The 15,897-nt window shown below is 45.4% G+C and overlaps 1 protein-coding gene across 2 annotated transcripts in view; it reads right to left on the minus strand.

Annotated features, from left to right (window-relative positions):
• Positions 1 to 14,897, minus strand: part of LOC116392235 (LHFPL tetraspan subfamily member 6 protein) — a 39,937-nt gene extending 25,040 nt beyond the window's left edge. The window contains exons 1-2 of one of the 2 annotated variants that reach the window (XM_031863490.1): positions 14,583 to 14,896; positions 13,024 to 13,543 (exon numbers count right to left, since the gene is read on the minus strand). In XM_031863490.1, coding sequence (XP_031719350.1) covers positions 13,024 to 13,408 — 385 coding nt within the window. In that variant the 5' untranslated portion in view covers positions 13,409 to 13,543; positions 14,583 to 14,896. Of the gene's footprint in view, positions 1 to 13,023; positions 13,544 to 14,582 lie in introns of both variants that reach the window. The other variant, XM_031863489.1, reaches the window with a different exon arrangement.
• Between the last annotated feature and the right edge of the window lie 1,000 nt (positions 14,898 to 15,897).

The following is a 15,897-nucleotide window of genomic DNA, read 5'->3' on the forward strand; positions in this document are numbered from 1 at the left end:
CACCAGAGCCTTTTTTGTTTGAAGTTTGGAGTGGCGTACGTGTGGTATAAATGCTCTCTTTTCAAACTGAATGGATGTCGCCGGGGAAATCTCCACGCGCCAGTTGCCGGTATCCGGCCGACAACTGTTAAGGAAAAAAAAAGTGCTCGGCTCCTCTCAAGTCTTTCACTCTAAGTGTCTCTGGAGGATGGAGAGCAAAGCTGTGGATTGACCAGCAACCATATATTTGCCATGTTTGCTTCAGCATGCCCTTTCCTTTGGGTTGCGAGCCGGAAGAACGGGCAGAGACTGTGAGATTCACCGGCACATAAAAGCTACAAACCGTTGGGAAAGCAGTCTTCTGAGATTTCATTTGAAAACTGTGACATTTTTCGTCTCTTCTTTTTTTCCTGTCTCGTTATAACATATTTTCAATCCTAAATGGGCTTTTTAATATAGTTATAGTGATGCTTTACAGTTAAATGACTGCTGGCAGCTTTAGAGAGAAACTTTTTCACGCTGAATGATTTATTTCTGAGGATCTTATGAGCACTTTGCTAGTTAACACAAGATTTAAAGTGGTGCTTATGTGTGTGTAAAACTCAGTTTAACAAATCTGTTGATTACATCAACTAGTCGATAAGGATGTGCCAATACCAATATCGGATATTGGGCCAATACTGACTCAAATAGCTGGATCAGAAATCTATGGAACGGGCTGATCTACTCAATTCACTTCTCTGTTTATATACTATATATATATTATATCTATTACCTACTATTATATACTGGAAATGTAATTCCTGGTTAAAAAGGTTTACACTTTTGGAGATTTTTTTACCAAGTTACTGTTGCATGTCTTATTATTTCAACAATGAATAACAGTTCAGTTTGTTACATTTTATTTTACAAATTGAAGGAAGCAATGTTTAAGCCACGCCTGATGTTGCCTTACACTTTAGAGAGACACTGGTATCGGATCAGTGCTCGGTATCGGCCGATAGCCCTGGCATGGCTATCAGTATCTGGACTGAAACAGTCGGGTCAGTGGAGCCCTACTAATCAAACTGCATTGTAGAATAGACAGATAAACCAGTTTCTCCAGCAGAGCAGACTGCAGAGCAGCCACTTGAATCTCCATAAGACGGTGCAGCTCTTGCTTCACAGCCTGATCCAAAAAGTTGATCACACGGGATGCATTCGCCAAGATACATAATAAAATCCTGCTCGTATCCCAGATGACATTTCCAGCACGGATCAACAGCCAACAAGGCCACATGCTTTTCAGCTGTTTCTCATCTCTTTTGACAAGCAAAAAAAATAATGGATAACTCATCTTCAACTGCATTGTTGATGGAAGTGGAAGCCAAATGATCTCAGAGCTCCGGACACTGGCTGGAGGGGAAGATGCTGAGATAATAATGGACATTTAGTGGCCAAAAGCCAGAAGGGTACTGCAGGGTCTCCGTGTCTCTGCTTTTATTGACATTTTGTGCATGCAGCCTGGGTCGTTTTACCGGATGGCTTACAGACTGACCTTGATGTCACTGCTGTTCATGGGTGATGGGCAGTGCAGCTACTGGATGACGGATGTCAAAGTCGCCTCCCTCTATAATAGCCACCTCTGCCACCTCACTCCAGAGAGCTGATGCAGTTACAGAGGCGGAAAAAACGCCCGACATTGGGTAACATTTCATTTCTGGGCGGGACACACGGAAAAAGCAGATATCATGGAGGCGATCAAAATAATACAAGCTACTCTTTGTCCACTCTGCTGTGTGGCTGCTGTTTTATCAGCAGGCCTTGAGTGCCTGACTTCTCCGCTTCTATTATCTCCCTCTTTGGACAAGATGAGCCATTCGGCATCCGTCATGAGTGAAGCTCAGTGCTTCCCATTTGGAAAAAAAATAAAATAAAAAATGCACACTCCGGCCAACCACTTCCTCTGTGGTTATCGTCAAACGTCAGATGGCGAAGCCCATCCCGGTCAGGCTGGAACATGTTGAGCAGAACAGCTTTTGAAGGACTTCACTTCCTGATCCGGCGGATCTCGCAGAGATCCAGCATTGTTGGGAAAAATAACAATGACTTCTAGACGGCCTCTGAAATTACGTTGTTATGACAAGCGATCAGCTGAATCTCCTTCTATTTGTCTGAAATGATCACATGAATACGTGCCTTGTGAAAGAGCCAACTTCCATTCGAGCAGCCACCCCTGACAATTTTCTAATGCGAGCCGTATCTTTAGTTTTTCCTGCCTCTATACGTGCTCTAGCAGAGAGACGGGAGGCAGCGGGAGGCAGGAAAGGGAGTTGACCTGAGGGGAATGCCAACAAAGGACCGGCATTAGAGTAGCGCGATCAGGACGGGCACGATAGCGACACATTCACTAATGATCAAGTCTTAGCTGGCGGTGCTGGAGATAAGTAGATGTGAGTGATATCACTGGCAGCGGAGCAGTACGCTTCACCTCCCAAGGGCATGGCTCTACGTAGAATCACTCTGTAATTACAAATCCTCCCCTCTGCTTCACCCGAACAGGTGACACCTTTTGTCTTTAGTTGTGTCTGTTAACAAACATTGAGGTTCTCTTCCAATTTCCCCATGCAATGGCACTTACATGCTACAGCACTTGGTTGTAGAGACTAAAATTGAGGTTCATGTGTTTCACAAGAAAAAATCAATACTTCTTTCAGATGTTGGATACTAGAACCGCACAACCGTTGCCAGAAAATAATAATAATTTGATCCCATTTTCGCTTCTGAATGGAGTTAGATTACTCTTTCTGGCGACAATGTATTTTAAATGAGACAAAGCATACAAATGATGGTGGTGGTGGAGTGTTTGTATTATCTTGGAGCTACACACTGATGATTGTTGTTTTCATTATGTTGGTGAGTCTATAAAGCCAGAGAATAAGTCACATTTAATAATTTTGATTCATCCACACCCTCTCCCGCTGGAGAGAGCAGCTCGTGAGCCAGCTCGAGCAATAGCTGGAATATGTGATTAAAAAGGTTCGGTCACAGTGTGACTCTCAATCACTCCCGTGATAAGTTTCGGTCGTACTCCGATGTGACGGTAACTAGAGCCAGGTCGCCGTTGCCATGGTGACCCCCCGGCGAGCCCGTGGGCCAGGGACTGGATGTAGTTGGCTCATCAGGCCTGGGAGAACCACACCGGGGGGGAAGGGGGGCTCAGACTGGTCCAGAGACAGAATTGGTGCAGAGAGCAAAGTCACTCTGCTGGATCAAAGAGTACCTTTGTTCCCGTGCTCCCCTTTTGGAAAGCAGCGGAACTTTGCAGCTTTTCATTTCAGTGTTCGGTGTCATTTTGTTTCTGTTTAAGCAAAGGAAACACACACATGAGTCAAGCAAGACTTGAGTGAAAACAGAAAAGAGAATAATGTGACTAACGGTAACAAAGGGCATGGAAGCGGCAGGGGAGGGGGTGGAGTGGGCAGGTGAGGAAAGAGATAAGGTATCGCTGCTGATATCATTATCATCACCTACCAAACAGCTATTTGTAACTGACGCAACTTGTCCGAACAAGTTCCTCAGGTTTGAACTCCGACATTATTCCATGTCTTACAATTGTCTCTGGATGGCATTTAACAATCGCTTCCCAACCTCAGACAGGTCTGCGCAGCTCTTCCACCAAGCTGTTTTTCCACAACAACCCTATATAAGGCCCTCGGCTCTTGCTGATCTACCCAAACACATACAAATATGGGTAGAGCACGTCTGCTCTCCTGTTTATAGCCTCCTCCGGCTCTCTCTGCGATGGAGCTCTCTTGGAGCATTCCAGAGACCCTGCGTTATGCTTTCACAGGGCTGCATTTTGGACGGAGCGGCTCAAAATACACCCAGCCAGTCTGTTTTACGGGCGTTTCATCTCAGGGGCCTCTTATTCCAGAGCACTTTCACAACCTTTGTCTGCTGGCTAGATGGGGTAAATGCTTGACTTCAGGTTCTCTCTCTCGCCAGGTTCTGTTTTTCGTCTCTCGTTTGGGCTCACAAGGCCAGTAAACAAAGTGCTCTTCAACTGTTGAGGCTTGAATACACATCTAAAAACGTGTTTTTTGAGCTAAACTCCAATCAGCAGAATGGTGGTGGTGTGTTGTATTCTTGAATCTAAAGGCAACTTGTTGCTTAACTTGTTTATCTTAAGCAACAAAACCCTGACAGCTACAAGACTCTTGGATTTCTCCAAATGTTGATCCTCCCTCCCTCCCTCTCTCTGCTTCGGGTCTGCACCCCCTGCTGCTGTGGAAACCAGATCCTATAAGGGGGAGACACCCAACTGCAGCTGACCAGCTGGAATGAGAGTCTGGGAAGCAAAGCAGAACTGGAATCACACTGTGTCGCCTTCCACCCAAACACTAAACCCTCCCCAGTCTCCACAAGCAGAGCCCTGGGCCACAAAATGGAGATTGTTGTTCAGCTTGTGTCAGCCTTACAAAAACTGAGCCATGCACTTTTTTTTTTCTTTTCCCGAGACATAATTCCATGCGGCACAATTACGGGTTTGTCATTTTATGATAATGACGGGAGTGACATTTTGCTTATTACTACGCCAAGGTGCCTTTGATGGTGTGTTTCTGCAAGGCATCAAAAAAAGCCAGAATGCACAGACCGTTCCTTCAAAGGAATTCTTATTTGTATTGATCACTAAAACACACAAACGCTCATTCTCTCAAGGGCCTTGGCGCCTCTACTTTATATGGGATGAATTCATAACGGAAAAATCCTTGCCTCTGTTAGCACGATCACAAGCTAAATATAGATTTTAGCCCGCTGCTGCAACGACAACAAGAGGGAAGCTGCGGAATTTATTCAACTCTAACACTTTCTCTTGTGCAACACATGCAAACGCACTCATTAAAAGCCTCAAATTAAACTGGTTGTGAGGATGGGGGAGTTTTGGTGGAGGGGAGGGGGGTCACCAGAATATATTTACCCTAAATTCCCAGCATTACGTAAGGCAGACAGTGAAGGCAGGCCCTGGCCTCAGCACACAGGACATTAATAAACTCGGCCGCATGCAGGCTAAACTACCAGCACTCTCAAACAAACACTAATGGACACAGGAAGCAACAACTTCACACTTTACAAGAGCACATGTCCCTTTCACACATGCAACCGCCGCCACCAAGTGATCAACAGACTGAGGGCCACTGGTGACGGACAAGTGCATGTGCACAGGTGACACCACTCCCCCCGTCCTCCTCTGATCTCATCTCCAGCTGCCTTTTACTCCACCTTCACCTGTCCTCGCTGTCTAGCAGCGCGGCTGCATGTGTTGGAGTGACCAAAGCTTGTCTCCCGGAGCTGCACACTGACCCTGATCTAATTCACCCGGAGACAGAGGCGACTCTTTTTCCACACATTACCGCCCATGAGAGCTCTGGCTCTTCGTGCAGCTCCTAATGCTTATTTCTGGCCGCTCGGGGATGAGATGCGGGAGATGCTCAGACACACTGAGTCAAATTAAATGAGACATCCAGGAGTCAAAGTGGCGAAAAGGAGAAAAAGTTGCTCGTTCTTAAGAGGGTATTTCGCAATGGCTCTTTGGGACAGGGAAGTGTAAAATATAGTATATCTTTGGTTTGAGGGTAAAGAAACTAAAGGCAATTACTGTGGATTCTTTTGCCAAAAATAGACTTTATCTCGGCTATTATACGCTGCCATTTGTATTCGCAAATCCAGCCCATATTCTATTTCTTTGCTGGCCCGCTGTTTGACCTACGAGAAGGCAGCACAGAAGGAGTATTGACCCCACATTCCCCCTCACTAGGAGGAACAGGGTATAATTAACTGCAGTGTTAAAGGCACGATGCCTCTGAAACTGTAAAACAGGGTATGCATACTGAGCAAACTACTTTATCCCACAGGACTCAGGCCCAATCCATCCAATCCATACTTATTCATTTATTCAGCAGACTCATGGCCTTTGACTCCCTCGGAGATGTCTAACAGGTCAAATGTGGGCTTTCCATCTTCTTCATCTCTAATTAGACATACCATGTGGGGAAGTTAACGAAAACTGTTTTTCTGTTTTTTTTCTTCCTCTTGTTCTCTCTTCGTGTTTCTGTTCACACAGTGGGGGTTTAGTTATCTGCCACAGAAACAAGGACTAAGATGGCTCAGACTACATGAAAGAGGTTTATTCTTGTATCCCTACCTGTGACTCAAGTGTTGCTCACTGCAAGTACAGGCTAGGGCACTGACACCAAACATGCCCTCCACAATGCGTGTCACCAGTGATACAGAGGAGCAGAGCCTCCACCATCTGTTAAGCATCTGCCTGAGCTGTGGTTCACACATATTCACTGTTTTAAGTGTCAGCGGCAAAGACGTGATATGCGTTAGCAATTACTTTTCTGACTGCTTCGCCCTGTCTGCTAGAGCAGAGAAGAACACCGTGGGTAATCTCCTGAGGAAACAAACAAACTCTTCACAAGGAAGTGAATTAGCTTCCTGAGTTCCAATATATACTATGTGAGTTAAACGTTAGCACGCTAGCACGCTAAACCAAGATGGTGAACGTGGTTAACATTATACCTGCTAAACAGCTAGCATCCTGGCATAGTTATTGTGATCGTGTAGCCATGCTGGTGTTAGCATTCAGCCACTAGCATGGCTAACTCTTTGAGCTTATTTTGTCTAACCAACATCCACAAACCAAAAAAGATTTTTTTAGTTACATTGATAAATGAAACAAAGAGAATCCTCACATTTGGTTTGCTGGCCTGGAACCAGCAAATGTTTGACATTGTTGCTTGGCAATCATTTATAAACTACCAATTAGCACTATCAAATTGATTTCCCAAATTAATTTATTCCCCACAACTGGCTTGGTTTTTTTTATAGCCGCATTAATGCCGGGCACGAATGCAGACACACCAGACACGTTTTCTGGAACAGTTTTGTTCCGAGTGACAAAAACAACCCGATGTGCAGCACGCCTGCTACTATGGCAGTGAAAACAATGACTTAACAGAGGAACAGACTGAAATAACCCTTCTGTCTGTCCTTTGGTTGCCCAGACTTCCTGTTTGACAAAAGTAAATCCCTGTTGATGCTGGGCTTTCCGCCCTGTTTCTCTCTGTTTCCGTCTCACTCTTTGTTTTTTTTCATCCGTTCACTCTTTCTGTCTTTCTGGCTGAGCCCAGGTCCACTCTTTGGGTCACTGTGTACTGGCCCAATTCATTTTTTTTCTTTTTCTTAATGACAGACACACACTGCAAGGAGGAGGAGACTGAGGGAAGGAGATGGAGAAGGAGAGAGGAAGGACACAGAGGGTTGGACAGACAACAGAATTAGGGGAAAAGTGAAACATGGCTGGAATAGAAAGTTAAAGAGTGAGAGCATTGGAAATAATATTGTAACCCGAAAGGCTAGAAAAAGGAGGGGGGGGAGATAGAGAGTGTTGGAGAGAATAGACTGCCTGCAGTGCAGAGGCTTCGTTTCACCGCTCTGACTCCAAACACCCTTGTGGTGATGTTGGTGGGGGTTTAGGGAACTGTATGTTGAGCAGAAAATAGCTGCCAGGCTCAATGAGCTCATTACAGTGTTGCAAAAGGGGTCTGCACTGTAGGTGATCAATCAACCCGGAGGAAGAGACGTCCACTTTATAACCATCAGTGGCTGGAAACGCGAGCGATGAAGAGCAAGATAGCGTTCCAAAAAAAACATTACACAAGACTCGTGTCCGTAGTGAAAAGGCCTGGCTTCCTCCTCTCAAACATATGGGCCGGTGCTATCTCATTAGCTTTATGCAATGCCTACATGGCAGATGAGACAGTGTAGTACATCATCGTCACATCAAACTGGCAGGCCTTTGAGGAGGAAGGAATACAGATAGGTTTTTGGGGAGTAAAAGGATAAAAAGGCGTGTCGGGGAATATTTATCCATCGTCGCGGAAATGTCTCGCGATCCGACATGACTGACAAGAGACGCTGCCCCAGACAGAATATTCACCCCCGGGACACATGAGCTCTTCATCCCGAAGCCTTCCTCGTGCGGATGTGGATTTCATTTGGTTGTACCTCTCGAAAATGAGTGCTGATGGTGAGAGGGGAGTGGAAGCACACATTCTGGGACTGGGCGGGATCCAGCTGGCAAGAGCTCACAAAGCCGACACAAGGACAAAGCTCCTGGCTGTGTTGGTATGGCTCTCGAACAGGACAACACGCTCCTGTGCCAAATAGCCCTCGGCAACATCGCGGAAGCCAAAATAGCAGCCCATCTGTAATTTATTTACATGTCTTTAAATGTATCGTTCGCGGCCATGCCCTTGACATACACTCTGTGCCACGGAGGTAGTGCGGGCAGATGTGACACATGACCGGGATACTGTATTACATGTTACAGGTCACCTTTGGGGGAACAATAGAGCTACTCAGGAGGATGAGGGGGCAAACTTCAGTGAGACAGACCAGGAGTTGAAAGTAGTATTTCATGTGTGTTTCATCCTCTCTGCGGCTTCATATTGTTCATTTACTGACATCGCACACCAATGTGGGCAAACGAGATGCTGGCACTGAGATGTGAATGGAGCCAATCAACCAGCAAACGAAATGGAGAAGCTTTCCCAGCAGGCAACACTGCCAATTATTTGATGGTTCTGATCAACTGCAGCTTCACCGGAGGCAGGTGGGGGGGGGGGGAGTACTCAACCAGCACGCCCAACAGGCCCTGTGCACCATATGGAGGCTATAGACCCAGGGTGTCGCATTGCTTCACCCACAAACATATCCTTTTGTTCAGACAAACCAGCCTTCTACTTTCACTCTCACTGGGATGATCTTCAATTCCGCTTTAAAGAAATACAACAAAAAAAAAAGAATCCATTTCACAAGTTTTCAAAAGCGGTTCGAGGCATAAATGCATGTCAAATAAATTGCGAGTTTGTCATCTCTCTCTGAAAGACCTTACATGGGAGCGTCACAAAGCAGAGATGCATGGGGAAGAAAACCCACATTTTTCTCATCTCATTTCATCAAAGGACTGTCAGAACCCAGGGGTAATATTTAATGTAATAGTCATTAAATATCTCTAATCAATAAAACATGCTTTTAGCCCATCCCGGAGCGATGGCATTGAAAATTCCTGCTGAAACTGTAAAGCGTTCTCGGCACTTCTCCCAACAATGACAGACAAAATTAGACTGTATGGATTCCCTGCTGACTGCAACCTTCCCTTATGGCAGTATGGCAGTGAAATATGCTACGTTGGGCTGTTATAAACTTCTTTTTTTTTCTCCACATCCCTTCGGGACAGAAAACCGTATGCAGTAGGTCTGCACCTCCACTGAAACAGCAGACGTCCTCTGCCTGCACCATACAAACTGCCCCAACAAACTCCCTGAAAGAGGCCAACTGCAGCCTATAATGCATCATATTGTTTGTCCTGTTATTTTCGCCTTCAATTTGAAGGACGTGGCGGTTCAGCACCTTCTCAATAAAAAAAATATAGCATTTCTCCTGCAGCCTTGCGCAGCTATATCTCCTGACATTTTTATCAAGAGCTCAAGTGATCTCAGTCCATTTGACATTCTCCGCGGGTCAAGGCAATATCTCTTAGAGATTTAAGGCATGTTTTGGAACAATGCTTTATCACTGCCTCTCCTAATGTGACTTGTGATGTTATTTTTGGACTTCACATGCTGCAAATCAACCTTTGGAAACTCGGTTTCGAGGATCACAGCAGTTTTATTTGATTGATTGGCTTGAAAAGGGCAACGGGGTGTAGAAACTGGGTCTAAATTTGCAATTCATGCCACTAAATGGACATCACCAAAACTTCAGAGACCTCCATAAATTTTTTTATATAATGACATCAGATCAGTGCGCAGTGACGATATAGCTATTTTAATGTGCCTTTGAATTTAGCTCTGGCTCTAGCACAGACAGCAATTTAAAGCACTCTCTTTTAGAAATCTGGCATCCAGCCCCGACTGTCTCCTTTTTTCGGCACGGTGTTCTTCCCCCAACTCCAACTGCACCGCCGTCATTTCAGAAAGTCACATTTTAAGTTTGTTTCCCTGCCATATCGAAAACATTCCCAAGTGCTCCCATGAGCAGACGAGGTGTCTCACTTTTATAAGCCTCCTACTAATCAGAAATATTATAAAGTGAAAATAGCAACTCAGTATTACAAAAAGCTTCTGGGAGGCCCCACCCCTTCTGGGAGGCCCCACCCCCCCCGCTCCCATCACTATCCCTTATATTTAATTGGGGATGGAGCAGACCCGTCGTCCACTCCCGGAGCCTGTCAAAGTGTCAGTCATCGGGAGGCGATCAAATAGCACAAAATGTCAAAACAAAATCACCTGTCAGGCGCAGAGAGGAAAGAGAGGAAATAAACAGCGAAAAAGACACCAAAGAATAAATCGAAGGCAGCTTATTGTGCCGAGGGGAGATACAAAGTACTTAAAAAGGTACACTGAGGTCTTGTATCGAGCCCGTGGAAAACAAACGTTAAACAGCTTCCCCCCCCGCTGTGCATGAGGAACCCGAAAGACAAGGCGAGGCTCTGCAGGGGGTGGGGGGGTGGATCAAAATCCCTAACAACCAAATCCAAGTCAAAAATCTTTTAAAGTCTGAACCTCCCGTCTGTGCCACAGATTTCGCACCGCTGCATAACTAAGACAAGAAATTACCGCACAGGCGGTTGTTTAGTGTAAGCAGCGCAGAGCGCTCAGGCCTTTGATTTATGAGCCAGAACCGTCTCATAGTCTCATACTCAGACCGAAGCGCTCTGGCCCGGAGAGGAAATTTGGGCCTTTGCCATAAGCAATTAACCAAGCTCTGGAGCAACTTGCCCACAAGTGAACCGGGAGAAAGCAGCATTACAAGAGGTAAACAACAACAACAACGAGAAACAATAACAGTTATTGTTAAAAGGTATACTCTTTCAGTCCGGGGCTGCGGCTAATGAGGTAAAGCGCTGATAAATCCTTTCTGCTCTAATCTAATCCCTGGGATTGAGATAAATTGCAGGGAGATATTAAAGTGGATGTTTTCCTCTTGGCGGCCCAGAGGCCCCCGGCCTCTCTGGTAAGACACTCTTCATTAGTGGCCGACAATAGGAGCAGAGGAAACACAAAAGGAGGAAGACACCGGCATCACACGGCGAACCACGGGGCTCTTTTACATCTGGCCAACAACAAAATGCCAACTGTTCCTCCTCATTTAGTCCCTGTCACTGTTCCCGCTAATCGCTGAGATTTGATCACATCTCTCGGCACACAGTTCGTTATGTCCCCCCCCCCCCGCCCCCCCCCAGGCATCTCTCAGTGAGATTCTCGGTTAATAACAAGTGAATGCAGAATGTTTCAATGATCAGGTCTTTCTTTTTCTTCTTCTCTCTCCCAATTCACCCTGACATTTGTGCACTCTTCGCGAGCGGTAGAAGACAATGCACGGAGCGGCCCACTGAGCTTCCCAATTGTGTCACTTCCAATTAGCCCTTCTGAGACATCTCTGCCCTTTGGCTCGCCAGCATTCAAGTTAAGAAAGAACTGAGCGGTGCCCCTTGTATTGGACCCCGCCTTCCTTCGCTCTCCCCTCCATCTCAATTCACGCCGGTGCTGGATTTGTGAGTCAACGAAAAGAGAGAAACTGCAAGAAAGACAGACAGGGATTTTTTTTTTCTTTTTAATCCTATAACCAAAAATAGCATCTTGCTGTAATACTCTATGTATGGGGTTGCTTGGAGCTTAAAAGGAGCTTTCCTTACATAAAAGTGCACATTTCTGAATAAGCCAACCAGCCTTCACCTTAATCATCCTCCATATTATACATCATTAATACTGACGTTCCAAAGCAGCTAAGAACTAGGACATAACACGTTGTGGTGGCCCTCTGCAGATTTATCCTTCTGGGGAAAAAAACCTGGCAACTCTGTCAAATCTGCCGGCAACCTGCTTTTCTGTCACATCACTTTTTAAAGCCCGGCTGAAGTGACGGGGATTGCAAACAGCAGAGTGGTGAGCCACAGTATGCGAGCAAACGTTTTATGAGTTAATGAGAGGGCCGGAGCGCCGCAGCTTCTTAAACTGGGGCAGAGAAACTTGCAGCTTCGGTGGAAGCCTTCGCTCAGACCTCGCCTCCCCGGGAGAACACGCCAACAGTGCACATAAACAAAGCTGGTGCCGTGCGGAGCCGCATACACTTATTGCAGTCAAACAAACAAACAAAAAGGCATTTTCCATGGCTTCAGCGTGGACAGGACTCCATTTGTGCAGAGAGAAAGAGAAAGGGCGTGGGTTTCTTTTCAACTCGAAAGGATCAAAACCAGAACAGAAAACCCAAGCTGACATATTTTGGGCACGTTGGCTCGGTTTTCAATCATTTCATCAGTCGAACTAAAAGAACTGAAGATCTGAATTGATGCCAAAATCTGCCGCACATAAGAGAAGTAAAACTAGTCCATGCTTTCTTAATTGAGACCAAAGACACATCTTTGGCACCAACACACTTAATGTGAAATCAACAATTCACTTTGTAAATGTGGTATATGTATTTTTTTAAACAGTCTTTCAAATATTGACTCAGAATGCAGAATCGTGTGTGCTATGTTTAAACTGCAGTCAGGAGTTAAGAAATGTAAACTGACCCAATGTCTTCAACCGGGCTCCATTTCTTGTGGAGCCAAGTGTCTGAGGAAACGACAGCTTCTCTGGGCTAACCGCAGGTTTCTTAGCCAAGAAAACTGGAGCCCGAGGTGAAATGTTCACGGTTATTAAGATTTCTACGCATCCTTGTTCCCTCATGAATGTGATCTTGTGTTCCTGAACAAACCACGTTTGATGAGAAGTTAATCACAACCATTAAAACCCTCACAGTTCTCTGTAAACATCTTAGGAGTTACATAGAATCGTTCAGTGCAAAGCAAAACCATCACGACACATGTGATCTTGATAGCCCCCATATCGCCTCATAATTCTAACCAGAGCCTTGGCTCTGCACACCCACAGTCAGATGATAATCACCCACTAGTGGTGGGGGAACACAAACACAGAAACATAAACTCACCTCCAACAAACTGCATGCCGCCGGCGACGCGGCCGATTGTACGTGAGATGAGGTCAGAGATGCAGCAGCCCATGAGAGCTGTGAGGGCCACCAGCAGGAGGAGGCCGCAGCCCATGCCCGTCACCACCGTGCAGATCCTCCACTCCAGGCTGGGGATGCCGAGGAAGGAGGCGTAGCGGCCGCACTGCTCCAGCATCACCGTGGCCTGCCTCTCCTCGTCCCTCACCGGGTAGGAGCAGCGGCGGAACGTGCCGAAGGATACCGGCTTGTCCATCTGTGTCCCCAGCAGCCAGTAGGGCATGAAGAAGCCAACGCAGGAGGCGGCAGCGCACAGCAGGGACAGCAGGGCCCAGATAACGCCTGTGCATGTGAGACTAGACGCCATGGTAAACAAGCCTGCGAGTGGTTCACACAGTCACTGAACTAACAGCAGTTATATGAGCAGTCGCAGTGTGGTAGGGAAGCCTCGCGGTGAGCATTTATCACTAGCAGCCTTCACCTTCTCAGTGACTCCCGGTCCCTGTCAGGAGGAAGAGACACAGAGAAGACAACACAAAAAAGTCATCTGTGGGAAGAAGTTGTTGGCTTTTGGAATAATCTTACTATATTTTTTTTCTTTTCAAAGATTTTTCCTAAATGACGAAGTAAGCAGATAAGTAGACTAAACAAAATTGGACTTTGTTTAATAAGAGGCACAGTTATTCAATATCTTCAATACGATTCGGAAACACTATTCGTCACAATTGTCATACATTGAATGTGTTGTAATTCAGTTATCTACACATGACATCTATTGCACTTCCGTCCAGAGAGGGAGAGGGATCCCTCCTCTATTGCTCTCCCACAGGTTTCTTCCTCTTTTCTCCCCGTTAAAGGGGTTTTTGGGGGAGTTTTTCCTGTTCCGATGTGAGGGTTCCGGGACAAGAGGATGTCAAATGTGTACAGATTGTAAAGCCCTCTGAGGCAAATTTGTAATTTGTGATTTTGGGCTATACAAAAATAAATTGAATTGAATTGAATCAATTATCAAACTCAGGCTGATGCATTATCAACTCAAGTATGATAAAATGAGATTAACAGTTATTCTCTGTTTCCTTTATAATCACACAGGAATGCAGTTAGTTCACAAAATTCCGCACCTTCAAGGCAGCCCTGAATACGCATAATAACAACCAGTACATCCCAACAGGTAGCCTATGAATGGAACATTACCAGGTGGGGCTATACTGTGAATTTAGCTTCATTTTCAAAACAACGTTATCTCTCCTACAAAACAGCAATAGCATTCATATAATAAACTTTACTACGATAGTATACACATATCAGAGCGAAACTATAACAACTGTGGGACTATAATAACACATGCAATACCCATTAAGTACAACAGTAACCGGACATGTAGTTCAGGAAACACTCCCTGCAGGAGCAGCGACTACAGGAACATACATCGCAGTGATTTTTCGTTACCTCGCGGGACACGCTGTATTATCGCAGTGCTCACACCGCCGGAATGTAAATCATGAAAACAAGAATAAAGAAAAAGGAAAAAGACCGCTTACATGTTGGGAGACCTCCGGAATAAAAGTGCGCTCGGTGTCCACTGAGAGGTTATTCCCATCCGCTGACTCCAGCTGTGTTGGGTCTCAAAGCAAACTTTTCTCCAGTCGAGGAAAAGAGAAGGGGAATTATGCGTTCGACCGAAGAATGTTAATCCTCCCACCTTCCAAAAAAAAAAGTGACCGCAGAAACCGTTCACAAATCACTTCCTCCTCATCAATATATTTAACCGAGGTCAATTATTCACTCGCGTGCGGTGCAGAAACGTGCAGCGCTGACTGACTGAACTCCCCGTTTCCACATTCCTGCTCAGAGAGGGAGAGAGCGCAAGAGGGAGAGAGAGAGAGAGAGAGAGAGAGAGAGAGAGAGAGAGAGGGAGAGGGAGGGGGCGAGTCCATGAAACACTCTCCGGAGGCGACCATCAATCACACAAATCCCCACCCAGAGGCTGGACTCACCGCTACTATCATTCTCCTCATGTTCCTGACGCATTCAGGGATGCCTCGTAAACTGCTCGACTTGGAAACAACCATCCTGATTGTAGTAAACCTCAATTGATTTGCCGTGGCGATGAAAGACAGGGAAGCAATTGTAGCTAGGTTATGAAAGTTTTAGTGTAGTAGGCCTATAGTATACTTGCAAGTTAGAGATCTTTTTCATGTCGCATTTTGTAACAGCAAACATTTTTAGAGACCAGATCAGAGCTCATGTGTTGTGTATCATATTTTGTTTTTTTTGCATGTTTAGTCTGCCTTTATATCTTAACGTCTTGAGACAGAGTTGGAAAGGTATTCTCACATTAACGTGTTACCTTTTGGAGTCAATGTCTTCTGTAGATCAATAAATACAACCAAAGGAATATTTTTGGAAGACTTGATTGATGAAGACTTTAGTCTGAAAAGCCTGATTTATTAACATTTATATTGTAGGATACTGCGTTACGTCCTGTGCAAACAAGTATATATTAGCCTAGGATACGCTACTTATTAATAACTTATAGACACTATTAAAGGGCACAAAAATATTAAAATGTACCTCTGATTTCTGTGGACAGCATGTAATTAAAGATCTTACAGAATACCAAATTGCTCAGAAAAGGATTGAGTAGTTGAAAACCATAAACAACACTTAAGTAAACGTATTAATTTGCTTTACACCATGTTGAGGCAAGAGAATACACAATTGTATCAGCTGTTTGTAATTAGTGTGTTACAGGTCAAAAATTGCAGAGAAATCTGTGTATCTTGGGGGGGGGGGGGGGGGGGGGGGGGAAAGGGCGACCACCGCAGTTATAGGCGCCTTTTTTCCTCCAGTTAA

Source organism: Anarrhichthys ocellatus, unplaced genomic scaffold (assembly GCF_004355925.1).
Source record: "Anarrhichthys ocellatus isolate YVR2014 unplaced genomic scaffold, GSC_Weel_1.0 scaffold29, whole genome shotgun sequence".
Lineage (NCBI taxonomy): Eukaryota > Metazoa > Chordata > Actinopteri > Perciformes > Anarhichadidae > Anarrhichthys > Anarrhichthys ocellatus.